Consider the following 27,608-nt stretch of genomic DNA (forward strand, 5'->3'; position numbering starts at 1 on the left):
CCAGAAAGAATAAGATGCCTATTGGAGCAGTTCATTAATTCAGTTCCAAATTTATGAAAAAGCACCATTTTTATACCTTTAGTTCTACAGAAAGCAGCACTGCTCTGGTATCTCTGCACCAAGAGCGTTGCACATGCAAATTTTGCTGTGTATTTACTTCACTGTTATCTCTTCTTCCTATTTATGGTAATTCCTTTCAAAATTTCCTCTCTCCTTCTTCAGTTTTCACACCTCCTAATCAAAACTCCAGTCTCTCTGAAGTGATTTTTTTCTCCAAGAAACAGCCACGCCTGACACACCACCCCAGGATTCCAGTTTGACTGCCTTTCCCTGCTGCAGTGTTATAACCCAGGAGAAATTTTATCTTCTTTCAGAGTCCTTTCTGGATATTGCTCTTTTGTTTAACACAAAAATGGTGAGTGGTTCCAAGAACATCCCACTGTAAATCCTTATTAACCCCACCATGCCTAAGACCACTGGCAAAGCAGTATGACTTACCCCACTGCAGCTCTGATTAAAAGCAGCTGTAAACCAATGCAGTTCATGATTTCTGCCAGGATAACAAACCACAGCACCAGCTCTGTGATTTCCTTCAACACAAAGAGGATTTCAAAACAACATGGGCAAAGACATCTCAGTCTTTACTAATTTATCAGCCAGTGCTCAGAGATTTCATTCAGTACTCAGCAATCCTGGAACCAAACATGCTTTGATACAAGGCTGTACCATATCCCACCAAAAAAAAAAAAAAAAAAAGTTGGAACAGCATCTTTCCTAACAAGATGGTTTTTTTCCTAACAAGTTTTCAGTTATTATCTGTGGTTTTGTGGTGTTTACTAGAAAGAAGCATTACTGAAAGTCACACCAAAAAAAGTTTTTATAGTAAAATAAATAAATAAAAAACCACAGTAGAAAAACACTTCAGGAAGAAACCAGTTTACAAGTATGGCCATTGAGAGCATTACAAAAGGCTCCACTGTGCTGCTGGAGACAGAAGCCAATGAAGTGCCATTGCCAGAGTGAACTGAGCTCACAAAGCAGTAGTTTAACTCTTCCCTTGGAAAGAGAAGTTAATCTGGAGTGCCAGTCACATCATTCTTGACTATTTGCAGTAGAACATTTACAGTTTTTCTCCCTGATGCTGTAGAATTGCTCTTCCACTGCACCACACTCGATGTGACACTGCAAGTTTGGAACTGTACAAGCCCAGAAAGGACAATTGTTAAAATGTGGTCACTCTTTCAAACATAAATGCTTTAGAGAAAAGGGATCACAAAACTAATCCAAATCTGTCTGGAAGGGCTGGAGACCAAATTCAGTCATGCTCCGTCTGAGAGCCTGCATGTGCTGACAGACACCATTTAGATGCCTTGGCAGGCCAGCCTGAGACACTGATGTCTCTGGTACACTATCTGTTCTTACAAAGTTTCCTTCCTTATTGTAAATTTGGCTGAACAAAGATGAGATAGCCTGGAGTGCAGTGCATCAGCCTGAACTGAGAAGATAAGCACAAACTTGTATGAACCACATAAATCTGCAAACACGACAGACTGTAAGAAGGCTGATTGTGAGCCCATGTTTGGGGAGCAGGTACCAGCAACAGAGAGGCTGCCTGGACAGAAAGAGAAGGCAAGAGGTAAATTCTCCTCATAAATTCATCAGGGCATGCATAATGGCATCTACATCCCAGGAGAACATAGGTGACTTCAGTGACACAGGACTTCTCCTTACAAGACAAAGATACAACAATTTAATCACAGTCGAGAAGGTGGTAGAGGTCTTTCACTAGAGAATAAAACTCTGAAGCAAAGCTGTTGGTGAGTAAAACAGCCTAAACCAGAGAGTTGTCAGGAAGGATGAAGAAAATTAGGTGGGAACAATACAAAGAGGGTTCTTTGGCCCTACATCTAAAACAAAGGGAAATTTTACTTAGATACTTTGGAAACCACACATGTCAATAAAAACAATAATCAAAGCTCTAGGAAATGGCAGGGTTACTCCTCCAGGAAGTCTCATGGCTATAGCACTGTCAGCCCTCACCCAGAGCTCAGCATAGATGTGTGGGTCTGAAGCAATTGCACGTGAGGTCTCATTCAGTTCAGCAGAGCCCAAAAAGCCTGCTAGGGCAGAGAGCCAGCATCACTCCTGTTTCAGTGAGGGGAGGCTTAAAGGCACAGTGTCTCATGCTGGTACCCCTTAAAAAGCATTTCATAACTGATGTCTACCTACAGGCACTTTATGGGATGCATGATTATTTTCTTTTACTCTTAATTTGGTCCATGTAGTAGGAAAGGCCAGCATTACCAAGAACAAACACATAGCAACAGAGTATTTGGCTCATGGAAAGCGTAAAGGAATCAATTCCAGTCTTGAAGACATGTGGCTCACAGGCTGGGCCTCTCCTTGCAAAAAATGCAATCATTCAGGTTTTATTCTTAAAACTGAAACCATGAGCTTTCACTCCACTTGGAGAAATGCCCAGTTCCTACTTAGGCACACTGATGTCCTGGCAGAACTCGAGCTGCTACCCCTGTGTGAAGGTGTCTCCATGAAGTGAAGCTAGAAACAGGCGACACAAAAGCCTCCAACAGACTTTTGTCCCTTTCAGCATGCTAAAGAGGGCTGGAAGAGAGGATAATGGACAGCATTCACCACTGAAAAGCATGAAACACTGGCCAGCCTGCACTGTTTAAACAAAAGAGACCAAACATAAAATGAGAGGAGTAAAGCTGTGACTTGAAACAGAGAGATTCTCAAGTTCTTTAAAATATCCAGTGATTTGGTCATAAAATATTTCATTTTATTTGAAGGAGGTTTCACTTCATTTTCATTAGAAGCTAGTACTGTGATGGGATCATCCTGTGCATTCTATAATTTCCATATGCAGTTACTGTGTGCTGTGGGATCACACCAAGAACTGTGTCACGGGTCAGGGATGGCACTGCCTGAGGCTCAAGAGCCAAGCACAGCAAAAAGAAAAGGGAGGAAGGAAAAAGTCATTTATGTCCCCCAGTTTTTCCTCTCTCAGCCTTAGCATATTGACAGAAATTAATTTCTATAGGAAGGGAATTGCACTGTTTGCAAAGAAATCCTCTAGGATTTATTGATCTTTAAGAAAAATCTCATTAAGCAGAATAAGGAAAATTTACAACAGGTATGGGAAAACAAAACAATCTCTTGGGATCTTCACCAGGCCGAAACAGGATTAGCTCTGTAGTTTCTGTAATCTTCCTCACAGAAGAATGCTAATTCCGTCTCGTTTGCTAGAAGGAATAAAAAAATTAAATATTTAGCACACCAGCAAATGAACCAACAGCCAGCTATTTAGACTCTTAGAAGACAATTATCAACTTTATGGTCAAAGACAATTATAAATCACCACATGCTTTTTTTTCTTCTTCATCATGTTTTTGAAAAATATTATTAAAGATGCCACTAAACCTCATTAAAAAACACCCCAAACAAACAAAACCACCGAGAACATGAATGTATAGAAGTAAATATGTCAAGATTTGTTTAACACAGTATTCAGAATTGTTTGTAAAAGCATTCAGCAAATTAAGTGATTGCATTTCCAACACCTTCAAATGCTAGGAAAGTAATGAAGCGTGATACACTCCTTTTTTTGTGCATTTTTCTGTTAGGGAAGGGAGAAAGAAACTTCTTTTTCCCATTAAATTAGCCTGTAGGTATAATAATTTAATACTTAGAGGATCAGTAGAATATTTTACAGATCACTTTACATTCTCCCTCATGACCCATCAAAATATGTGTCTGAAGAAGTTAATTTTTTGCCCTGCTGATGATTAATTCATGAGGCTTCGACAATATGCAAAGTGAAAGACACAAATTGGCTTCTCCAGCAATACCTTCAAATACCTCTAATTATTCACAGGGGATATGGCAGAGCTAAAGGACCCACAAAGGTTCAGAACAGTCACAATTCTTTCAACCCAGTAGGTCAAGGACTTCCTCTTCTAAAACAATAAGTCAGCAACATTACTAATTCAGAACAGAGACAAATCTGATGGAATGCCTTCACAATTATTAAACATGAAATTCTTTAAGGTGCTGAGCCAATAAATTCCACATTCGTTTTTTTTAAATTAAACCTCAAGTTAATGAAGTCTGCCTGTCTTGTAAAAAAAAAAAAAAAAGAAACAAAAAAGTGTAGAAGGGATTTTAGAATCTCAACTAGAAAACAGACAAGACTATTTGTAATGAATACTGAACACTTTATTATCATACACTCTGCTTTTTTAAAAAAGTGCAAGCATTAACTTTGCTGACTGGATAATAACTGTAATAATAATCACTACTACAGAGGCTTTCCTGAGGATACTTATCTAATGTCCTCATCATTTATAACTCTCCAGCCCAACCCTGCATAGTGCCAAGGGCAATCAACTGCAGCTTAGGAAAACTGTTCTGCATGTATCGGAATTTCCCAGATTTCCTAATGGTGATTCTGATTGTTTTATTCTAGTAAGTCTTGTCCAGACTAGATGTGGGAAAAATTTCTTATCTCAATAGGAGATTTCAAATTTTCTTACTGATTTATAGAAAATGTGCAAAATTTATTGTTTTGCACAAAATGAGGACCAGTGGTACATGATACATGATATCACCTCCTTAGCTTACTCTTTTCTACTTCTTGTTGAAGGAGAAAAGTAAAATCTTCAAGATTTTACTACAAAGACCCCACTCCTAACTTAGCTAATTTTCATGTCAAGATACACTGGAACATATCCAAATTCAAAATGGCATAATGGCACATTGCATTTTCCAAAGAATGGGTTTTCCTCTTCTATCACAAATATCCTCTATATTCTAATTACTAACAACTGTTGTTATTCAGAAGAAAAAGAAAAAAAAAAAGCAGCATTAAATCATTTTCTGCCCTAAAGGAACCAGCCCTCCCTTTGTACAGAGACACAGAACAGGCTGCTGCATTCCTATTTCCTTTCAGTGTAACATTTAGTCTGATGTTTTGACACCTTTTTTGAGATCACGTCCAACTGTTTAACTGCTGTAGCTACAAACCCAGCTTCACAGACAGATAATATATACAAATACTCATCCACACCTTTTTGAAAGAAGACAGCTTTGTTGTTTCTAATTCAACATTTGGCACTGTCATCAGTCCCTCTCCTGAGCTGCACTGTCTCTTATGCCTTACACAGATAAAGATCATGGTTAAACGAATCTTCTGGTAACTAAATTACAAATCTGCAGGGCTTGGGTACCAGTAATCCTCATTTTTTCCCCCCCATCCTGCAGACAAAAAGACCTGGTGTAGTAAAAACTATGATTCATATTACAGGAACACTCAAAGACCTTTAGGGAAGGTATATTGGAGCCAGTTGTAGTTCACACCAGAGAAAAACATTGAAGAGACATCCCAAGTCACTTAAAACCAGAAAATAAATCACAGGAAACAGGAGAGCCAAGTAACCTACGAGAAAGAAATCCCATTCAGTAGCTGGGGAGCAATCAGTGAGCAGCAGGAGCAGGAGGGAGCCTCCTCGGTGAAGCCCCTGCACTTAGAGCACAGGCAGGGAAAGCTTTCCAGCCAGGCAAATCAGATTCAAATGAGCAAATGTCCATATCAAGGTGGAATACAACCACATCCCTTAAGCACCCTGCTGCCACAAAGTCATTCAGCCACATTTATGAGAAGCCCAAAGGACATCCAGGCACCATCAATTTTACCATGACAGATATTTCTTTACATTATTACCAAAAGACATGCCCTATATGTAGTCTCCTGTCAAAATGTGAGAAATCAGGTCAAGTTTCAACTCTTTGCTATGTTCAGCACATTCTCTAAGAGATACTGCTCGAGCTTTCCTGAGCAATCTGGCTATCAGACACTGTATGCTGCACATTAAACAAATCTAATCTTATTTCATTATTCCATGCTGGTTCCACTACTTACATTTCTAACCAAAACATCAGTTTAAATGTTACTGATAAGACTAAGCAGACAAGGTACTAATAACCTATCTGTCAATCATTTAAAATTACTCTCAGCAGAATTATAAGCATAGCCTCTAAAAATCACAATTTGCATTCTGAACATTTGGAGTGCAGATACCTGCTGCCCTCAGACCAATGATTTGAATAATGCTTCCCTGAATAATTATCAAGTCGTGTAAAGAGCATCAGAAATAGCATTTACTTTTCAGCAGCCTGTCCAAACATAATCAGCCAGCTATCAGTTTAATGCTGCCACAAGGAACAGCATCTTCAGTCAATACAAATGTACTCCTACCTACTCCAGCTGCTTTCAGCGTGCTGTCTTCCTTCAAAATCAGTTTGTCGTCATCTTCCAAACTCACTACAAGCTCACCAGTCTACAAATCAGAGAACCAGAATACAAAAATAAGAATTTCCTCTGCTCCAGTCTTGTTTGACAGTGCAGAGATCTGCCTGCATCAAAGCATGCAAAAGGGGAAGAACACAGCTAATAATCTTACCTTAGCTTTGTGTGCTTGGTGAATAATCTTCATTGTATCTGAAAGAAAAAACAGCGTTTTCCTAAAATAAGGCTTAATAAGCAGCACTGAAAGTTGTACTGGGGAAAAAAAAAAACAAACAAAGGGGGAAGCTTCAAAATATTTTGTTATTAACAATTTTGTGTATTCAACCTGAAAGAGGAGAAAACATCTTAATCTCACAGTTCTGCGGCCACAGCCTTAAAGCAGTCAATGCAACATTAAGGTACCACATCCTATTGGGCTTCTGGCTGAATTACAATAATCAACTAATGACCATCTCAATTGCCAGTCAAAACACATCAATTTAAATGCCACTTAGGGTGTTTTAACTTAATAGGCTTTACACATGCAATTGGGGCAGGACCAACAGCATTTATGCACTGTCAACTGCTACAGCCAAGTTGATAGGCAGCAAGTAATTAAGACACAGTAACCTGATCACTTCAGATCACCCCTTGAAATTTTCCTTCTCATGAATACAACACCCACCACCCACAGTAGAAATTTCATTAAGCAAGTTCATGTTACATGAATATCTATAGCCTCTTCTCTTTAATGCTATACCCTCTTCAATAATTTTTATTTTACGTTTGTGTCGTGTAGTGCTTTTAGAAATTAAAAAAAAAAACAAAAACAAAGTACCACTTTCTCCTGGCAACATGGGCAGGGCTTTGTTAATAGAAGGGAAACACAGGGGAAAATAACACAGTCACTAAAGCAACTGGATGAGTGCAAAGATCCAGAGGGAACAGCTTAAAGCCATGCAACACTAAAAAAATAAAAAGAAACCTGAAGACTCTGTTTGAACAAATCTGGAGTAACACATCAATCCCTTCCCAGCAAAGAAGAAAAACCAGTTCTGCTTGTCTGCTCATTTTCTGTTCTAGTTTAGTTTTGTGCATTGTGTGAACATTTCATGTTGCAATAATCTGGTAAGAGAAGCATGCAGCCAAGTTAACTATTGGCTAAACCAACTTTCAAATTACCAGGAGCAAGTATTCAGATGTTCAGAATAACAGAGATCCCATTCCCACTCAGAAGTTTGCTTCCATAGCATTCTGGCCCATTTTGAACACTATTTAAAGCATTACATAAGGTAAGAAGTACTCTGTATTCTCACTGCAGAGGTCACTGAGAAGGCAGCCTTGGCATGTTGTGATAACTGTTGAATTACAAGCAAGAGAGACACTAAATTGCAATCACCAGGATCCACCTTGCATAGAAACATTACAAAAAGACCAAACAGAAAAAAATATATTGCAATCATGAAACCTTTCTACTACAGGAAATAAACCCAGCCTGTGCCTATTAGCTTTAAGTGACTCTGTCTACACTGATACATTCCCTTTTCTCTAGTCTTTGTCCAGTCATGCCCCGAAGCATTGTCTCAGTTCTACTTGCTCAGAACTCCACCACTGGCACCCAGCAGTATACCATGGGCTCATGTGAGCTATTAGATGGCTTCTTTAACTCTGTCACAGAGATGAAACTATAATCTCTTCCCATAAGCTAAGTCCTCTGACTGGCCTTCGCTATTTCATCCCCACTCAATCATACTGCCAAGTTTTGATCTTGCCTTTTCTGATAATAGGTCTACCATGGCAATTGATAAGATACCACTTTCTAGGTGATTTTATGAACTACCTGCCATGCTGCTCCTCATTCATGGGTGAAAGTAACAAAACTGAGAAGCAGCTTGTGGAACAAGCTGGCACCCAGACTGCCAACATCAGTGAACAGATGGCAATGACCAGGTGCTAAGAGAAGACTGACTCAGAAGAGTTCTAGACCAAGAACCAGGATAATCCATACAAAGAAATGAAGAGAAAATGGAAGTCAGAAGCTCTGAGATGTGAATTGCAGCACTGATCCAAGAGCAAAAATGTGATGGCATTATATATGATGTTAAAACGAAGTGGTGCTGAATTCTGCAGGGAAGGAAGCTGAAACAGGCAAGGTGAGAGACAACCAGATCCAACTGAGATTTCTGGCACTGCCAAACAAAACAGGAGGAAAAAATGTGGCTTTTAATGCAGAAATCTCAGTGCCCTTTCCTCATAACAAAACACAAGAAACATAGGAAAGACACAGAAAACATAGGAAAGACAGCAGAGCACAACAGAGATAGCAGAGATGCCAGAAACATGAACCTGGATGATTCACAGCCTGAGGGGAAGGTGAGGAACCTGGCTTTGATTTTCCTGTGTGAAAAATTTTCCTGCAGTTAGCACCATCACAGTAAGAGTAGGCTCCCAGTAACTGGTGCAACAGGTTTTAAAGTTATGCTCAGTCCTACAGGGCACAGCCAGGCCCTCAGCCACCAGACATGTCTTGGGAAAAGCTAAACTGATCTCCAAGTGATGGAAGAAGCAGCTGGGATGGGCAGCACCAGGGATACAACTGAGAGCAGCAGTTCTGGACAGGAACCCCTCAAAGAGTCAAAACCACAAATGGGGTGAAGGGCACCTCCAAACTCAAACTTACATTTCCAGATGTTATGACCTTAAGAAACACATTAAAAATAATAATAAAAACATTCAAGTCCCCGCCACTTGATGTATCATCAATCTTAATTCCTAACTCTTTTTCTAGCTTCAATTTGCACTCTCTGTTTCACCATCAGCAAGAGCACAAAATTAAATCCTTTGGTTTTTTTTCTTTAAATAGGCAATAGAGTTAATTACCCTTCACATGTGTTAAGTAGATTTTTCACTCAGTTCTTTGAATGACCATAGAGGAAGGAGTTGGTCAACTCCAAGAACATGGGACACAGAGGATCACTAGCAGGAAAACTCCAAGAAAGGAAGTAACTCAGTCTATTTAAAAAGTTTTCTCTGTCCCAAACAGATGAATTGAGCATGTTCATGCCAATTTGCACAAAAAGGAAATATAAATATAGCTTTGATAAAGTCAGCTTAAATTTCACATCATGCTATTTCATACCACCAGCTTGTATTTAAGGGCTTTCATATCTACTTGGAGCAAAGTTCCCCTGTTTCTCTTATATTGTGTAAGCTATTTAAGTATATAAGACTTAAGCATTTTCTACTTTTTGCCTTCAGCTTCTGCTTCACCATCAGTAAACAGATACTGAAGTACATAAACACACAGAGAACTACAATTTCAAAGTGTTTTGAGATCACAAGCTGCTCATTAGGGTAAAGACAGAGTTAAAAGGAACTTTAAAAATGTAATAAAAAATTAATATCAAAACCCATCAGTTCCCAATGGCAAATAATGTAAACCATGCAGCCTAATGCAAAGATTAAAACAGATCTTCACAATAATGGTCAAGTTCTGCAGACAAGATCCCAGTGGCATTACTCCAGCTACAAGAGCTTGACAGAGTTGCACATGTAAGCAGGCACTGGCACCAACATTAGTATTGTACAGCAATTATCTTTTAAGTTGTATGAAGGCTGGTGTAAAATATCATGTGGTCATTTGATGGTAATTACAACAAGAAAAATAAAAACCACCTACCATACTTGTAATTTTTAAAAGGAGGAGGAAGTCCTGACCTCGAAGACACATCTATTAAAATAAAAGCACAAAGTTAAAACAAAGTTCTCTTTTTTAATTATTTCCAATCCTTCATTTTCCATTATTGTGCAATGTATGCATCCCCTGGGCAGCCTTTAAGTGAAAATAAATCTGCAACATAGGAGACTTGTTTGAGCATCAAATGCTAAAACACGGCCTTTGGCCCAGATTCTGTAGCGACTCCATATGTGAATAACTTCATTTGAGCATGAAGCCTCTCTGAACAAAACACCCCAGGAGGACGGTGAGTCAGTGCAATTAGGGTATGATCACGGGAGCCTGGTCCTTCAGAAATCTGCCAGGAACATCCTTTTAATGGTTTGCCCAGCATCTCTTTTTACCTTATACAAACAGCTGACAACTGCCATCCCGAACTGAATCCTTAGGTAAACATGCCACAGAAAGGAAGCCAAACTGTAGAAAATTAACTCTTTAGCTGCTTGCAGGACACAGTCCATATGTAACTGCAGGAACATTGTCACCTTCCCTGGTGCCAATGCTCCCTGTGACTTCAGCAGGATCTCAGAAGGCCCAGCCACCTGTGGGGTGCCCAGCAGCAAGGTGGCTGAAGCCATGACTTCTTCAGTAGTTTAACCATTTATCTTAAACTGCCTCTTCAAAACAGATTACTGTAAAGGAAGGAACAGGGCTTTTGCACCCCTGTGGAACAAGGTTCCAAGTATTGTTCAAAACATTGGTTTGTCTCAAATAACAGCGAGTTGCAATATTGCACACATCAAAAGCAAGTTTTGTAGCATTGGTTTTTTGTTTCTTGTTCATAACAGCAGCTGTGCCATATGTTCTGAAAGTGCTTGCAGTTTTCCAACAGCATGCTAAGACCTTGCCATGCCTATCACTGTCTAGAAGTATGGAAATTTCCAAATTTCCACAAGACACCCATGAGTCCTAGGGCAATGTCCTAGGAGTTGCTCAAATGTTACCAGCTATAACAGCTCAAGACTTGTTTCAGCTGACTTCATGAAAAAAAACAAAACAAAACAAACAAATTATGTTATTTTGTACCCTTTGAATGTCTCCATTGAGGTGTGTGGAAATACACCTGCAGGATTAAGGGTAACACCCTAATGATCAAGTCACTGTGTGGGCTGGTCTGCAGTACTTAACTTTTAGATTCACTGTCACTTTCAACCAGGCTTATGAAAGAGAAAGCTCACAGATGAGTAGATCTGCACCACAAAGCTCAAGAAGGAGACAGAAACTCAGTGAGACCACACAGTGTCAAAAACAAATTTTCAAGATTCTCTTTTCTCACAAATAGCAAACAGACTTGCGTTCCCACATTCCACATATTTGCGTAGTTAGGATCAAAGCCGTTCTAAATTCTATTAATTTATTCTTATTAATCGATGAATATTTGCCTGACAGCACCCCTCAAGGAGCCTGAGGCACTGAGCCAAATGCAGCAATGCCCTTGTTTCTTTTAGACTAAACGTGGGGATTTGGGCATGGGGGAGCAGTCCATCCAAATTCAAGCAAGGCACACTGACCATGGAAGCTCTTATTAACTCCAGACCTTTCATCTAAGGAAGGAGAGCACACAGGGGGATGTATGGAGGGGCTTGGCAGCTGGCCTGCAAGCAAAGCTGAGTTAATAGAAGAAATAACAATTGATGATTTTTGAGTGTACCCATAGCAAGGAAGAAGACAAAGCCATCAGCATGGAAACAGATTAGAGAAGATACATGAAAATCTTTGTAAGCTGGACTGCGTGCATAAGTAGATGTGTATAAGTGCCTTATTAAATTTCTGTAAAACTTTTGCCAGTTATATTGATGTTAATTGCTTTGCACCAATGAATATAATAAATTATGATGTAGTTAATGGCTTAAGACCACGCTTTGCTAAGAGTGTATAAGCTGGAGAACATGCAGAATAAAAAACATTTTCCTTCTCGGACCCTGATCACAGGTGTGTACGTCACGTCCGACCTAACGGTGCCATTGATGTCAACACGAATTTGGCATCTCCACCAGAGCCACTTGCCCCACAAGGAAGTGGAGGGACAGCCACACGTGGGACTGAAGCAGACAAACGAGGCAGGCAGAGCTCACCCTGGCGCACGAAGGCCATGAAGTCCCGCACGGTCTGGTCCAAGGGAACGCCCCGGTACACCACGGGCCGGAAATTGCGGTGCTCAAAGGAGCGCACCAGGCGAACCGTGACAGTCGAGCCTTCTGCTGACATGAGAATGAATTCTGAATGACCTGGGAAACATTAAAGGGAGGAATTACTGCCTTTCCTCTGCCTACAAGCACGGCTGGAAAAGGAGGTGCAGGCGGGCCTCGTGTAAAGAATAAAATTCTTTTTTGTGAGAAATCCAACAGCATTGTGCCTTTCAGGATTTCACTGCTGTGATTCCCACTGGAGCAGTAACAGGGTCTCAAAACAAACAGATTCTGCACACTACACACTCCAGTACCTGCACTGTGCAATGCCACGCCAGACTCCCCACTAAACACGCGAAAGTGCTGTGGATGAATGTAGCCATGTTCCTCTTCACAGAGAAAAGCAAAGCACAATTCTTCCCAAGAATATTTCCGGGTTTCACATTCTCTGAACCTCAGAGAAAGGAAAAACAATTCTTATCATTCGCTGTGCCTGTGTTTGTGCAAAAGTAGAATGCAGTATGGAGACTGTTTACCCAAAGTGATGGTGTTTTGTTTCCTTGGCCTGTCAGGGCCAAGTGTGTGTGTGTGAGTGCTGGGACTGCCAGCGGACAGCCACGAGATTCTGTGCAGTGGAGTGCAGTTGAGTGCTTGGCAGATTCAGTTTAGATGAAATGTAACAGAGTGTAAAATAATATAGAAAAATATAGTATAATAAAGTAATTAATTAGCCTTCTGAGCAGATGGCATCCTCCTCATCATTCCTCCCTGCCACGGGGGTTATGTTTCAATAGATAAATCCAAGTGTGTTGTGTGGGCTTTAAGTGATTGAAGACTTCACAAGCTGGGCTCCAGAAGAATGTCCTAATACAAACAAACCCAAACCCAGTGTCCCTGAGTGTGCCTGAGTGTGCCCGAGAGTGCCTGAGTGTGCCCGGGTGTGTCTAAGTGTGCCCGGGTATGCCTGGGTGTGCCTGAGTGTGCCTGGGTGTGCCCGGGTGTGCCTGAGTGTGCCTGAGTGTGCCCGGGTGTGCCTGAGTGTGCCTGGGTGAGCCGGAGTGTGCCCGGGTGTGCCTGGGTGAGCCTGAGTGTGCCCGGGTGTGCCTGAGTGTGTCTGAGTGTGCCTGAGTGCGTCTGAGTGTGCCTGAGTGTGCCTGGGTGTGCCTGAGTGTGTCTGAGTGTGCCTGGGTGTGCCTGAGTGTGCCCGGGTGTGCCTGGGTGTGCCTGAGTGTGCCCGGGTGTGCCTGAGTGTGCCTGAGTGTGCCTGGGTGTGCCTGAGTGTGTCTGAGTGTGTCTGAGTGTGTCTGGGTGTGCCTGAGTGTGCCTGAGGGTGCCTGAGTGTACCTGAGTGTACCTGAGTGTGCCCGGGTGTGCCTGGGTGTGCATGAGTGTGCCTGGGTGTGTCTGAGTGTGCCCGGGTGTGCCTGAGTGTACCTGAGTGTGCCTGAGGGTGCCTGAGTGTGCCCGGGTGTGCCCGACTGTGCCCGGGTGTGCCTGAGTGTGTCCGAGTGTGCCTGAGTGTGCCCGGGTGTGCCTGAGTGTGCCTGAGTGTGCCTGAGTGTGCCTGGGTGTGCCTGAGTGTGTCTGAGTGTGCCGGAGTGTGCCTGAGTGTACCTGAGTGTACCTGAGTGTGCCCGGGTGTGCCTGAGTGTGCCCGAGTGTGGCCGGGTGTGTCTGAGTGTGCCCGGGTGTGCCTGAGTGTGCCTGAGTGTGCCCGGGTGTGCCTGAGTGTGTCTGAGTGTGCCTGAGTGTACCTGAGTGTGCCTGGGTGTGCCTGAGTGTGCCTGAGTGTGCCTGAGTGTGCCCGGGTGTGCCTGAGTGTGCCTGAGTGTGCCCGGGTGTGCCTGGGTGTGCATGAGTGTTCCTGAGTGTGCCCGGGTGTGCCTGAGTGTGCCCGGGTGTGCCGGAGTGTGCCTGAGTGTGCCCGGGTGTGCCTGAGTGTGCCCGGGTGTGTCTGAGTGTGTCTGAGTGTGCCTGGGTGTGCCTGAGTGTGTCTGAGTGTACCTGAGTGTACCTGAGTGTGCCCGGGTGTGCCTGGGTGTGCATGAGTGTGCCTGGGTGTGTCTGAGTGTGCCCGGGTGTGCCTGAGTGTGCCTGAGTGTGTCCGAGTGTGCCCGAGTGTGCCTGAGTGTGCCCGGGTGTGCCTGAGTGTGCCTGAGTGCGTCTGAGTGTGCCTGGGTGTGCCTGAGTGTGTCTGAGTGTGCCTGGGTGTGCCTGAGTGTACCTGAGTGTACCTGAGTGTGCCCGGGTGTGCCTGGGTGTGCCCGAGTGTGCCCGGGTGTGTCTGAGTGTGCCCGGGTGTGCCTGAGTGTGTCTGAGTGTGTCTGAGTGTGCCTGAGTGCGTCTGAGTGTGCCTGAGTGTGTCTGAGTGTGCCTGAGTGCGTCTGAGTGTGCCTGAGTGTATCTGAGTGTGCCCGGGTGTGCCTGAGTGTGTCTGAGTGTGCCTGGGTGTGCCTGAGTGTACCTGAGTGCACCTGAGTGTGCCCGGGTGTGCCTGGGTGTGCATGAGTGTGCCTGGGTGTGTCTGAGTGTGCCCGGGTGTGTCTGGGTGTGCATGAGTGTGCCTGGGTGTGTCTGAGTGTGCCCGGGTGTGTCTGAGTGTGCCTGAGTGTGCCTGGGTGTGCTTGAGTGTGCCTGAGTGTGTCTGAGTGTGTCTGAGTGTGTCTGAGTGTGCCTGAGGGTGCCTGAGTGTGCCCGGGTGTGCCTGAGTGTGCCTGAGTGTGTCTGAGTCTACCTGGGTGTGCCTGGGTGTGCCTGAGTGTGTCTGAGTGTGTCTGAGTGTGCCTGAGGGTGCCTGAGTGTGCCCGGGTGTGCCTGGGTGTGCCTGAGTGTGCCCGAGTGTGCCTGAGTGTGCCTGAGTGTGCCTGAGGGTGCCCGGGTGTGCCTGAGTGTGCCTGGGTGTGCCTGAGTGTGCCTGAGTGTGCCCGAGTGTGCCTGAGTGTGCCCGGGTGTGCCTGAGGGTGCCCGGGTGTGCCTGAGTGTGCCTGGGTGTGCCTGAGTGTGCCTGAGTGTGCCCGGGTGTGCCTGAGTGTGCCCGGGTGTGCCTGAGTGTGTCCGAGTGTGCCCGAGTGTGCCTGAGTGTGCCCGGGTGTGCCTAAGTGTGTCTGAGTGTGCCTGAGTGTGTCTGAGTGTGCCTGGGTGTGCCTGAGTGTGCCTGAGTGTGCCCGGGTGTGCCCGGGTGTGCCTGAGTGTGCCTGAGTGTGCCTGAGTGTGCCTGAGTGTGCCCGGGTGTGCCTGGGTGTGCCTGAGTGTGCCTGGGTGTGCCTGAGTGTGCCTGAGTGTGTCTGAGTGTGCCTTAGTGTGCCTGGGTGTGTCTGAGTGTGCCTGAGTGTGCCTGGGTGTGCCCGGGTGTGCCTGAGTGTGCCGGGGTGTGTCTGAGTGTGCCCGGGTGTGCCTGAGTGTGCCCGGGTGTGCCTGGGTGTGCCTGAGTGTGCCCGGGTGTGCCTGAGTGTGCCTGAGTGTGCCTGAGTGTGTCTGAGTGTGCCTTAGTGTGCCTGGGTGTGTCTGAGTGTGCCTGAGTGTGCCTGGGTGTGCCCGGGTGTGCCTGAGTGTGCCCGGGTGTGCCTGGGTGTGTCTGAGTGTGCCTGGGTGTGCCTGAGTGTGCCTGAGTGTGCCCGAGTGTGCCTGAGTGTGCCTGGGTGTGCCTGAGTGTGCCTGAGTGTGCCCGGGTGTGCCTGAGTGTGCCTGGGTGTGCCTGGGTGTGCCCGGGTGTGCCTGGGTGTGTGCCTGGGTGTGCCTGAGTGTGCCCGGGTGTGCCCGGGTGTGCCTGAGTGTGCCCGGGTGTGCCTGGGTGTGCCTGAGTGTGCCTGAGTGTGCCCGGGTGTGCCTGAGTGTGCCCGGGTGTGCTGGAGTGTGCCTGAGTGTGCCCGGGTGTGCCTGAGTGTGCCGGAGTGTGCCTGAGTGTGCCTGGGTGTGCCTGAGTGTGCCTGAGTGTGCCCGGGTGTGCCTGAGTGTGTCTGAGTGTGCCTGGGTGTGCCTGAGTGTACCTGAGTGTACCTGAGTGTGCCCGGGTGTGCCTGGGTGTGCCTGAGTGTGCCTGGGTGTGTCTGAGTGTGCCCGGGTGTGCCTGAGTGTGCCTGAGTGTGCCTGAGGGTGCCTGAGTGTGCCCGGGTGTGCCTGAGTGTGCCCGGGTGTGCCTGAGTGTGTCTGAGTGTGCCTGAGTGTGCCTGGGTGTGCCTGAGTGTGTCTGAGTGTGCCTGGGTGTGCCTGAGTGTGCCTGAGTGTGTCTGAGTGTGCCCGGGTGTGCCTGGGTGTGCCCGAGTGTGCCCGGGTGTGTCTGAGTGTGCCCGGGTGTGCCTGAGTGTGCCTGAGTGTGCCTGGGTGTGCTTGAGTGTGCCTGAGTGTGTCTGAGTGTGCCTGAGTGTGTCTGAGTGTGCCCGGGTGAGTGCCTGAGTGTGCCCGGGTGTGCCTGGGTGTGCATGAGTGTGCCTGGGTGTGTCTGAGTGTGCCCGGGTGTGTCTGAGTGTGCCTGGGTGTATCTGAGTGTGTCTGAGTGTGCCTGAGGGTGCCTGAGTGTGCCCGGGTGTGCCTGAGTGTGCCTGAGGGTGCCTGAGTGTGCCCGGGTGTGCCTGAGTGTGCCTGAGTGTGTCTGAGTCTGCCTGGGTGTGCCTGAGTGTGCCCGGGTGTGCCTGAGTGTGCCTGAGGGTGCCTGAGTGTGCCCAGGTGTGCCTGGGTGTGCCTGAGTGTGCCCGAGTGTGCCTGCCCGAGTGTGCCTGAGTGTGCCCGGGTGTGCCTGAGGGTGCCCGGGTGTGCCTGAGTGTGCCCGGGTGTGCCTGAGTGTGCCCGGGTGTGCCTGAGTGTGTCTGAGTGTGCCTGAGTGTGTCTGAGTGTGCCTGGGTGTGCCTGAGTGTGCCTGAGTGTGCCCGGGTGTGCCTGAGTGTGCCTGAGTGTGCCTGAGTGTGCCTGGGTGTGCCTGAGTGTGCCTGGGTGTGCTGAGTGTGCCTGGGTGTGCCTGGGTGTGCCTGAGTGTGCCCGGGTGTGCCTGGGTGTGCCTGAGTGTGCCTGAGTGTGCCCGGGTGTGCCTGAGTGTGCCTGAGTGTGCCTGAGTGTGCCTTAGTGTGCCTGGATGTGTCTGAGTGTGCCTGAGTGTGCCCGGGTGTGCCTGGGTGTGCCCTGAGTGTGCCTTAGTGTGCCTGGGTGTGCCCGGGTGTGCCTGAGTGTGCCCTGAGTGTGCCTGAGTGTGCCTGAGTGTGCCCGGGTGTGCCTGAGTGTGCCTGAGTGTGCCTGGGTGTGTCTGAGTGTGCCTGAGTGTGCCTGAGTGTGCCCGGGTGTGCCCGGGTGTGCCTGAGTGTGCCCTGAGTGCCCGGGTGTGCCTGAGTGTGCCTGGGTGTGCCTGAGTGTGCCTGGGTGTGCCTGGGTGTGTCTGAGTGTGTCTGAATGTGCCTGAGTGTGCCTGAGTGTGCCCGGGTGTGCCTGAGTGTGCCTGAGTGTGCCTGAGTGTGCCTGGGTGTGCCTGAGTGTGTCTGAGTGTGCCTGAGTGCCTGAGTGTGTCTGAGTGTGCCTGGGTGTGCCTGGTGTGCCTGAGTGTGCCTGAGTGTGTCTGAGTCTGCCTGGGTGTGCCTGAGTGTGTCTGAGTGTGTCTGAGTGTGCCCGGGTGTGCCTGAGTGTGCCTGAGGGTGCCTGAGTGTGCCCAGGTGTGCCTGGGTGTGCCTGAGTGTGCCCGAGTGTGCCTGAGTGTGCCCGGGTGTGCCTGAGGGTGCCCGGGTGTGCCTGAGTGTGCCTGGGTGTGCCTGAGTGTGCCTGAGTGTGCCTGAGTGTGCCCGGGTGTGCCTGAGTGTGTGCCTGAGTGTGTCTGAGTGTGCCTGAGTGTGTCTGAGTGTGCCTGGGTGTGCCTGAGTGTGCCTGAGTGTGCCCGGGTGTGCCTGAGTGTGCCTGAGTGTGTCTGAGTGTGCCTGGGTGTGCCTGAGTGTGCCTGAGTGTGCCCGGGTGTGCTGGAGTGTGCCTGGGTGTGCCCGGGTGTGCCTGAGTGTGCCTGGGTGTGTCTGAGTGTGCCTGAGTGGGTGTGCCTGAGTGTGCCCGGGTGTGCCCGGGTGTGCCTGAGTGTGCCTGAGTGTGCCTGAGTGTGCCCTGAGTGTGCCTGGGTGTGCCTGGGTGTGCTGAGTGTGTCTGAGTGTGCCTGAGTGTGTGTGCCTGAGTGTGCCCGGGTGTGCCTGGGTGTGCCTGAGTGTGCCTGAGTGTGCCCGGGTGTGCCTGAGTGTGCCTGAGTGTGCCCGGGTGTGCCTGAGTGTGCCTGGGTGTGCCTGAGTGTGTCTGAGTGTGCCTGAGTGTGCCCGGGTGTGCCTGAGTGTGTCTGAGTGTGCCTGAGTGTGCTGAGTGTGCCTGAGTGTGCCCGGGTGTGCCTGGGTGTGCCTGAGTGTGCCTGAGTGTGTCTGAGTGTGCCTGAGTGTGCCTGAGTGTGCCCGGGTGTGGCCGGGTGTGCCTGAGTGTGCCCGGGTGTGCCTGAGTGTGCCTGAGTGTGCCCTGGGTGTGCCTGAGTGTGTCTGAGTGTGCCTGGGTGTGCCTGAGTGTGCCTGGGTGTGCCCGGGTGTGCCTGAGTGTGCCTGAGTGTGGCCGGGTGTGCCTGAGTGTGCCTGAGTGTGCCCGGGTGTGCCTGGGTGTGCCTGAGTGTGCCTGAGTGTGTCTGAGTGTGCCTGAGTGTGCCCGGGTGTGCCTGAGTGTGCCTGAGTGTGCCCGGGTGTGCCTGAGTGTGCCTGAGTGTGCCTGGGTGTGCCTGAGTGTGCCTGAGTGTGCCTGAGTGTGCCTGAGTGTGCCTGGGTGTGCCTGAGTGTGCATGAGTGTGCCTGGTGTGCTTGGGTGTGCCTGAGTGTGTCTGAGTGTGCCTGGGTGTGCCTGAGTGTGCCTGGGTGTGCCCGGGTGTGCCTGAGTGTGCCTGAGTGTGCCTGAGTGTGCCTGGGTGTGCCTGGGTGTGCCTGAGTGTGCCTGGGTGTGCCTGAGTGTGCCTGAGTGTGCCTGAGTGTGCCTGAGTGTGCCTGAGTGTGTCTGAGTGTGCCTGGGTGTGCCTGAGTGTGCCCGAGTGTGCCTGAGTGTGCCCGGGTGTGCCTGAGTGTGCCTGAGTGTGCCTGAGTGTGCCTGGGTGTGCTCTGAGTGTGCCTGAGTGTGTCTGAGTGTGCCCGGGTGTGCCTGAGTGTGTCTGAGTGTGCCTGGGTGTGCCTGAGTGTACCTGAGTGTACCTGAGTGTGCCCGGGTGTGCCTGGGTGTGCATGAGTGTGCCTGAGTGTGCCCGGGTGTGTCTGAGTGTGCCCGGGTGTGCCTGAGTGTGCCTGAGTGTGCCTGGGTGTATCTGAGTGTGTCTGAGTGTGCCTGAGGGTGCCTGAGTGTGCCCGGGTGTGCCTGAGTGTGAGGGCGCCTGAGTGTGCCCGGGTGTGCCTCGGTGTGCATGAGTGTGCCTGAGTGTGTCTGAGTGTGTCTGAGTGTGCCTGAGGGTGCCTGAGTGTGCCCAGGTGTGCCTGGGTGTGCCTGAGTGTGCCCGAGTGTGCCTGAGTGTGCCCGGGTGTGCCTGAGTGTGCCTGGGTGTCTGAGTCTGAGTGTGCCTGGGTGTGCCTGAGTGTGCCTGAGTGTGCCTGAGTGTGTCTGAGTGTGCCTGAGTGGTGTGCCCGGGTGTGCCTGAGTGTGCCTGAGTGTGCCTGAGTGTGCCGGAGTGTGCCGGAGTGTGCCCGGGTGTGCTGAGTGTGCCGGGTGTTAGTGTGTCTGGGTGTGTCTGAGTGTGCCCTGAGTGTGCCCGGGTGTGCCTGGAGTGTGCCCTGAGTGTGCCCGGGTGTGCCTGAGTGTGCCTGAGTGTGTCTGAATGTGCCTGAGTGTGCCCGGGTGTGCCTGAGTGTGCCCGGGTGTGCCTGGGTGTGCCTGAGTGTGCCTGAGTGTGCCCGGGTGTGCCTGAGTGTGCCTGACTGTGCCCGAGTGTGCCTGAGTGTGCCTGGGTGTGCCTGAGTGTGTCTGAGTGTGCCTGAGTGTGCCCGGGTGTGCCTGAGTGTGTCTGAGTGTGCCTGGGTGTGCCTGAGTGTGCCTGGGTGTGCCTGAGTGTGTCTGAGTGTGCCTGGGTGTGCCTGAGTGTGCCTGGGTGTGCCTGAGTGTGCCTGGAGTGTGCCTGAGTGTGCCTGGGTGTGCCTGAGTGTGTCTGAGTGTGCCTGGGTGTGCCTGAGTGTGCCTGAGTGTGCCCGGGTGTGCCTGAGTGTGCCTGGGTGTGCCTGAGTGTGCCTGAGTGTGCCTGAGTGTGCCTGGGTGTGCCTGGGTGTGCCTGAGTGTGTCTGAGTGTGCCTGAGTGTGCCCGGGTGTGCCTGAGTGTGCCTGGGTGTGCCTGAGTGTACCTGAGTCTGCCTGAGTGTGCCCGGGTGTGCCTGGGTGTGCCTGAGTGTGCCTGGGTGTGCCTGAGTGTGCCTGGGTGTGTCTGAGTGTGCCCGGGTGTGCCTGAGTGTGCCTGAGGGTGCCTGAGTGTGCCCGGGTGTGCCTGAGTGTGCCCGGGTGTGCCTGAGTGTGTCTGAGTGTGCCTGAGTGCGTCTGAGTGTGCCTGAGTGTGCCTGGGTGTGCCTGAGTGTGTCTGAGTGTGCCTGGGTGTGCCTGAGTGTGCCTGAGTGTGTCTGAGTGTGCCCGGGTGTGCCTGGGTGTGCCCGAGTGTGCCTGGGTGTGTCTGAGTGTGCCCGGGTGTGCCTGAGTGTGCCTGAGTGTGCCTGAGTGTGCCTGGGTGTGCTTGAGTGTGCCTGAGTGTGTCTGAGTGTGCCCGGGTGTGCCTGGGTGTGCCTGAGTGTACCTGAGTGTACCTGAGTGTGCCCGGGTGTGCCTGGGTGTGCATGAGTGTGCCTGGGTGTGTCTGAGTGTGCCCGGGTGTGTCTGAGTGTGCCCGGGTGTGCCTGAGTGTGCCTGAGTGTGCCTGGGTGTATCTGAGTGTGTCTGAGTGTGCCTGAGGGTGCCTGAGTGTGCCCGGGTGTGCCTGAGTGTGCCTGAGGGTGCCTGAGTGTGCCCGGGTGTGCCTGAGTGTGCCTGAGTGTGTCTGAGTCTGCCTGGGTGTGCCTGAGTGTGTCTGAGTGTGTCTGAGTGTGCCCGGGTGTGCCTGAGTGTGCCTGAGGGTGCCTTAGTGTGCCCAGGTGTGCCTGGGTGTGCCTGAGTGTGCCCGAGTGTGCCTGAGTGTGCCCGGGTGTGCCTGAGGGTGCCCGGGTGTGCCTGAGTGTGCCTGGGTGTGCCTGAGTGTGCCTGAGTGTGCCTGAGTGTGCCCGTCTGAGTGTGCCTGAGTGTGCCCGGGTGTTCCTGAGTGTGCCCGAGTGTGCCCGGGTGTGCCGGGTGTGCCCGGGTGTGCCTGAGTGTGCCTGAGTGTGTCTGAGTGTGCCTGGGTGTGCCTGAGTGTGCCTGAGTGTGCCCGGGTGTGCCTGGGTGTGCCTGAGTGTGCCTGAGTGTGCCCGAGTGTGCCTGAGTGTGCCTGGGTGTGCTTGAGTGTGCCTGAGTGTGTCTGAGTGTGCCCGGGTGTGCCTGAGTGTGTCTGAGTGTGCCTGGGTGTGCCTGAGTGTACCTGAGTGTACCTGAGTGTGCCCGGGTGTGCCTGGGTGTGCATGAGTGTGCCTGGGTGTGTCTGAGTGTGCCCGGGTGTGCCTGAGTGTGTCTGAGTGTGCCCGGGTGTGCCTGAGTGTGCCTGAGTGTGCCCGGGTGTATCTGAGTGTGTCTGAGTGTGCCTGAGGGTGCCTGAGTGTGCCCGGGTGTGCCTGAGTGTGCCTGAGTGTGTCTGAGTCTGCCTGGGTGTGCCTGAGTGTGTCTGAGTGTGTCTGAGTGTGCTGAGTGTGCCCGGGTGTGCCTGAGTGTGCCTGAGGGTGCCTTAGTGTGCCCTGAGTGTGCCTGTCTGGGTGTGCCTGAGTGTGCCCGAGTGTGCCTGAGTGTGCCTGAGTGGTCTGAGTGTGCCTGAGTACCTGGTGCTGAGTGTGCCCGGGTGTGCCTGAGTGTGCCTGGGTGTGTCTGGTGTGCCTGAGTGTGCCTGAGTGTGCCTGAGTGTGCCTGGGTGTGCCTGAGTGTGCCCGGGTGTGTCTGAGTGTGCCTGAGTGTGCCCGGGTGTGCCCGGGTGTGCTTGGGTGTGCCTGAGTGTGCCCGGTGTGCCTGAGTGTGCCCGAGTGTGCCTGGGTGTGCCTGGGTGTGTCTGAGTGTGCCTGAGTGTGCCTGAGTGTGCCCGGGTGTGCCCGGGTGTGCCTGAGTGTGCCTGAGTGTGCCCGGGTGTGCCCGAGTTTGCCCGAGAGTCGTGTTGACATTAATGGCACCGTTAGGTCGGACGTGACGTACACACCTGTGATCAGAGTCCAAGAAGGAAAATGTTTTTTATTCTGCGTGTTCTCTCCAACTTGTGTTGGAGAGAGTTTAATACTCTGAAAAATGCCTAAGCTGTTACACAATGCTCATTTTCACCTCCCCAGGGAAAGTGGAAAACCACCCCCAGACATTCACAGGCAAATCATTTTCCTGGTATACTACAGCATAATTAAGGGATTTAATTTATAATGGTTGGTCTCTAGAACGGCTCTGTGGGCTTATACTAGAGAGCAGAGCCTAATGCAGCAGCCTTGGCAACCCAAAACCCTCTTCAAACCAGCCCATGCATTGTTCCATGGGGTTTTTTCTCTCCACAGGAAAATAAGCTCTTCTCTACCTCGACAAACTTCTCTATTTTTGGCACTGGGCATCCCTCAGCTCCCTGGCCACGTGCTGAAGTGCCAGAGCTGCTGCAGCAACCAGCAAGGACTGCAGCCCACGTGCCCCAACATCAGCACGACCTTTGCACCTCTCATCCCCGAGCAGGATCTCAGAGTCCACCTCCAGTCCCGAGAGGGAACCTTTTACCCATTCATCCCCAAATGTTCTTCCTTCTTCCTTATGCTCTTTTTTGTGTGTCTATTTTTTTTTTTTTTCCTTCTTTTTGCTATGGGATTATTTAAGTGCCCCACCATCCTGCAGGTGTATCCCAACCTTGGCTGGTTTTTTCCCAGCTGTAGCCTGGCAAAGCAAACTACCAATATTTTCATCAAGCACTCTCTGCAGAACAGGGACAAAGACCATCCACCACACAACGCAACTTGCTTTTGCATCACCTTGGCAAATAAACCCGAGTTCCAGTTCCATTTTAAATGAGTGTGTATCACACACCACACAAACAACACATGCCAGTCAAAACCAGTGTACTTTGCACCTGAAAATAACGCGATTTATACTAAACAGCAAAGATGGATGTTTTCTTGGTGCTACGTCACATGGGCTGGTGACTTGGGGGGGGTGCAGTAAAGGGCACAGCACTCAACTCGCTCCTAAGCAGCACGGGGAAGCACTGTGGGAACACAGACCCGGGAGCTCAATCAGCAATCGCCAATTTTCACATTTACCACTCAAACCGATCCCACGTAGGGCTGGGACCGTGTACTACCCCGCGCCTCCGCGGCAACAAGAAGGCAAGTGGGAGGCGCTGGTGGCCCATTCCTCTGGGAAAGAGGGACCTGCCCGGACCCGCAGCAGCAGTGGCACTGGCACTGGCACTGGCACCGCCGCCCGCCCCAGCACAGCCCAACCCCGGCCCGGCCCGACCCCGCCGCCCGCCCGACTGGGCCCGTTACCGCTCTCCGCCGGCACTTCCGGGTTCTGCCCCGCCCACCCGCTCCGCCAATCGCGTCCTTTCGGTTGGGCCTCCGAGACGCGCGATTGGCTGAGACGGCTCTGTCCCGCCCCCGCCCCTCGCACCGCCCTTGTCTCCTCATGCCCTGATGAATGGGAGGCACCCGCACCGCCTCCGCATTGGCTCCTTGCCCGCCTTGCGCCCGCCCCCGGCCCGCGCTGATTGGTGCTCGCGGGGCCCGCGGCGCTGCGATTGGCCGGCGGCCGGTCTGGCGAGGGGTGAGGCGGGCGCGCGGCGGGGGCGGCGAGGCAGACGCGGCGGGGCCGGGAGCGCGCAGCGTTCGTCGCGATGACCGAGGTGCGGGGGGCGCCGGGGCTGCGGGGCGCCGGGGGGCTCCGGGGGGCTCCGGGTACCTTCCCCTCACTCACCCCCTGCCGCCTTCCCCCCAGGCCGCGTTCCAGAAGGCTGCCGAGGAGGTGAAGCAGCTGAAGTCGCAGCCCACGGACCAGGAGATGCTGGACATCTACAGCCACTACAAGCAGGCCACGGTGGGCGACGTGAACACCGGTGGGTGCCGGCCCGGCTGCCCCGCCGCGGCGCAGCGAAAGTGACTCGGTGCCCACTTGGCAGGGATTTGTGTGCGGGAGGGCGCGGGCCGCGCCGATAAGGCTTTGTGCAATTCGTGGTTTGTAGATTAACCCGGCTGCCGCCGTCTGTTCCGTGCAGTGCGGGCCTGAGGATGCTTTGTGTTAGCTTTGTGCAAATATTGGGATTGGGTTTTTTTGGAGATCTGTGTCCGTGAGTAGCTGCTCAGGCCGAGGGGTGCTGCTCTAATGCAAACGCTTCTCGGTTATACAGGCTTAAACAGCAAGGCAAGAGATGCAGGGGTGGAATTGCACTACTGGAGGGGATGACACATTGAGTTTATTTAGACTGGATTGGCTGCTAAAAATAGTACTGGAAAGCAAAACCAGAAGAATAGGAGAAAACTTTTACACGAGCTGCAATTAAATATACTTCAGAAAGACTGTACCAAAAATATGTCTTCAAGTACGCAGTGCAAAATGTTTCTGCCTGCTTCTCTTGCTACAATGCTGTCCGTGGCAGCTCAGCCTTTGGAATAACATTTAAAGTGAAGCATGTCACTATCGACCTTGTGTAACGCTGGAGTAGCTAGAATTAGAAAGGGAAAAGGTCATTTCTTTGGAGTGCTGGCCTCCTAACCCAGTAGTTGGCAAAGTTTATTGAGCGTCCATTGATTTAAAAGCTGGCAGTGAAGTGTACAGGAAATGGTAAGTAATTTAATCTCCTTTTTTCAAAGCTGGCAGCGTGAGGGAGAATTGACTTTGGGTTTAAGATGTGGGGTTTTTTTTGGTGTGGCTGGACATCAGCATTATTAGTGCTGGACAGGGTGAAATAGTGCTGTGAATATGCCACCACTCGTGCAAGTGTCTGTGCTCCTGAGAAGCAGCCAGCGTGAGTTGGCCCGAGAAGGAGCCTGGGGGAGGGTGACTGGTGGGGTTTGTGCTGGAGAGAAGTGGAGCTGCCAACTGGAGCTACAGGTCACTGTGCCATGGGAGCTGCACAAGGCTCTTTCTGTGGAGACTGCCCAGCTCCATTTGTGAGTTCTGAGAATTATCTTTAAGAAGAGAGAGAGAGGAAGTAAAGCCACAAAGGGGACTTTACACAAAGATTAACCATCTCCATGTCATTCACCTTCTGCTTGGCCACACCACAGCCTGCAGTGAAGTGAGTTAAACTTCCAAGGTTTTCAAATGCAGAACTGTAGGTTACAAACACACCGCTCACGTGATGATAATGAGTTCCAAGCTGCATGTTACTACAAACAGCTGTCTGTTCTGTGTCTCTGCCTGTAATGGACCTCAGGGTGTTTTTGCTTTACTTCAGAGCTGGTGTTCTTTAATTGGACAGCTCTTATGGGACAGCAGGCTCTTCAGAAAGTACAACTAAACCAAATAACAGCAGTTGGTGCTCTTCTGCTCAAATGCTGCTGTCTCAAGGGAATTTGAAAGAGTCTGTTTCTGTTGTCACCAACCGTGTTGTAACATATTCCCCTGAGGTGATCTCCTGGCTACAGGTTAGCAAGTAACAGCTGCAGAGATGAGCCATTGTGTTTAGTCACAGCTAAGAGCTGGCTAAGCCTTCAAGTGGGTATTACCTACAGCCAGATCACACAAACTAATCCTGCTGCTTATCCTGTCTCTCTCAGAGCGCCCTGGTATGCTGGACTTCAAAGGCAAAGCAAAGTGGGATGCCTGGAGTGCATTGAAAGGTAAGTGTCTGATTAAAGAAATTAACAAAATTACCCCTGGCAATCTAGCCAGAAAGACACATGTAGTTCAGCAGGAAACAGGATAGCGTTGTCTCCTAATACAAGAGCTCTAGAAGTTCAGAATGCCATGATAATAAACTTTAATTACCTCTGCAAGGCAGAAGTAATCCTGAAAAATATGGCCTGTGTGAAAGGGAATTAGGGTGCAAAACGTCCAGCTGGCCTAAGATGTTAAATAAAGAAGAACAATAACAGCAGCATAAATAAAATCTTGTTTTCCTGGTCCCAGCCTAGTAGCCCAGAGACTGAGCTCTTCCTCCAGCAGTTATGCATCTTCCAGTTAGGAGAGCTTTGGAAGACACAACTGAGCTCCCAGCTCTAAATGAGGAGCCAAACAAGTGGTCTGATCTGTGACAATGGGGCTTTTTCCTGGTCTTTTGAGGAACAGCTTTCCTGTGATAATTGTCGATGGCATTAATAGAACTAATACACTGGTTAGTTGCTGTCTGTGCAAAAACAACTTTGCTTGGAAGCACTGTGTTTGCATGACTGAGAAAACACATTTGTTTAAAACTTTAGCAGGGGATTCACAGCCAAGTGACCTTCCTGGCTCCTTTGCTCTCCAGTGGCACAGACTAGAGCAAGGAATTGTGACTTGTAAAAGGCATCTTAATCTGTGAAAGGTATCTGACTGCTTCCTGTGTTCTGTCCTTCAGGAATGTCCAAAGAAGATGCAATGAAAGCTTACATAGCAAAAGTGGAAGAACTAAAGGGCAAATATGGCATCTGAGGACTGGATAAATCAGCTACATGCACGCCTGAAGCCTGCCTTATTTCTAATGTGGAAAACTGGTTTCTAAGAGTAACCTTAGATACCTAGTATGTCATAGTCAGTTCTCCTCATGCCCGTAGTTCAGGAGAAATTATGTACCTGGCTAATGTACTGACACGGTATAAATTCCTTCTGGGAACAAAATGTGGAACTCATTAAAGTGCATTTGGTACTTTAGCTGTCGTGCTGGTCGTCCCTCGGCGCTGCCGGTGAGCTCATCCCGTGGGCGCTGCCGAGCAGAGCCGCCTCCCCGGTGCGGGTGCCGCTAGAGGGGGTCGGTCACCTGCGCTCGGGCTCTGCCGCCTCCTGCCCAAACCACTCCTTGCAGGCCGGTGAGTGACGACCCGCAGAAGCTGGAGCACCCCAGAGCTTATCTGGAAAAGGTTATCTCTAATGCTGTGTGTGCTAAGAACAAGGTGCTTGATACTTATTGCCTGGAGCCTTCAGGAACTTAGTCAGCAACTGACAAATCATCTTTCATGAAACACCTCTGGGACGTGTTATTTCCCAACAACAATGTTGGGCCTTTTTCTAGAGTAAAGGCAAATACTGAACACAAAGCCTTCCCTGGGCAAGGAGAGATCCCAAAAGCAGTGGAGTTGATCCTCTCGATGCTGTAAAAGCAAGAGAATCAATTTGATGTTGCCGTGCAGTTGGCTGCGTGAGGGGTGAGTCACTAGAGATTGGCTGAATGCTGGCAAGACTGCTCAAAGAGAAGGACTTACAGTGATCGTCAGCAAAAGTTCAG

At 50.2% G+C, this 27,608-nt stretch overlaps 2 protein-coding genes across 5 annotated transcripts; one reads left to right on the plus strand and one right to left on the minus strand.

The window, feature by feature from the left end:
* On the minus strand, window positions 1-24,292 carry C7H2orf76 (chromosome 7 C2orf76 homolog). Of its 4 annotated transcripts, none has more exons than XM_038142487.1 (6): window positions 24,164-24,292; window positions 12,116-12,268; window positions 9,984-10,034; window positions 6,480-6,517; window positions 6,275-6,356; window positions 1-3,263 (listed from the first exon to the last, which is right to left on the minus strand). In XM_038142487.1, exons 2-6 carry the CDS (start codon window positions 12,246-12,248, stop codon window positions 3,187-3,189), a joined length of 381 nt encoding a protein of 126 aa, XP_037998415.1. In that variant the 5' UTR covers window positions 12,249-12,268; window positions 24,164-24,292; the 3' UTR covers window positions 1-3,186. The 4 variants fall into 4 exon arrangements, with proteins under 4 accessions (XP_037998415.1, XP_037998414.1, XP_037998416.1 ...); XM_038142486.1 differs by lacking the exon at window positions 24,164-24,292 and adding an exon at window positions 23,737-23,787; XM_038142488.1 differs by lacking the exon at window positions 24,164-24,292 and adding an exon at window positions 12,484-12,618.
* On the plus strand, window positions 23,980-27,037 carry DBI (diazepam binding inhibitor, acyl-CoA binding protein). Its single transcript, XM_038142491.1, has 4 exons — window positions 23,980-24,092; window positions 24,185-24,302; window positions 25,966-26,028; window positions 26,745-27,037. The coding sequence occupies exons 1-4, from the start codon at window positions 24,084-24,086 to the stop codon at window positions 26,816-26,818; spliced, it is 264 nt and encodes an 87-aa protein (XP_037998419.1). The 5' UTR covers window positions 23,980-24,083; the 3' UTR covers window positions 26,819-27,037.
* The last annotated feature ends 571 nt before the right edge of the window (window positions 27,038-27,608 follow it).

Source organism: Motacilla alba, chromosome 7 (assembly GCF_015832195.1).
Source record: "Motacilla alba alba isolate MOTALB_02 chromosome 7, Motacilla_alba_V1.0_pri, whole genome shotgun sequence".
Lineage (NCBI taxonomy): Eukaryota > Metazoa > Chordata > Aves > Passeriformes > Motacillidae > Motacilla > Motacilla alba.

What these genes read in the sequence shown, in the direction of transcription:
- C7H2orf76 (XM_038142487.1), bottom strand. Translation starts at nt 12,248, where the DNA reads ATGTCAGCAGAAGGCTCGACTGTCACGGTTCGCCTGGTGCGCTCCTTT. An exon ending in CATGGCCTTCGTGCGCCAGG is followed by an intron (nt 10,035 to 12,115) that starts GTGAGCTCTGCC and finishes TTATTTTAATAG; the next exon opens with ATGTGTCTTCGAGGTCAGGA. An exon ending in TTTTAAAAATTACAAGTATG is followed by an intron (nt 6,518 to 9,983) that starts GTAGGTGGTTTT and finishes TTTTTCTTTCAG; the next exon opens with ATACAATGAAGATTATTCAC.
- DBI (XM_038142491.1), top strand. An exon ending in GGTGGGCGACGTGAACACCG is followed by an intron (nt 24,303 to 25,965) that starts GTGGGTGCCGGC and finishes TGTCTCTCTCAG; the next exon opens with AGCGCCCTGGTATGCTGGAC. An exon ending in TGCCTGGAGTGCATTGAAAG is followed by an intron (nt 26,029 to 26,744) that starts GTAAGTGTCTGA and finishes TCTGTCCTTCAG; the next exon opens with GAATGTCCAAAGAAGATGCA.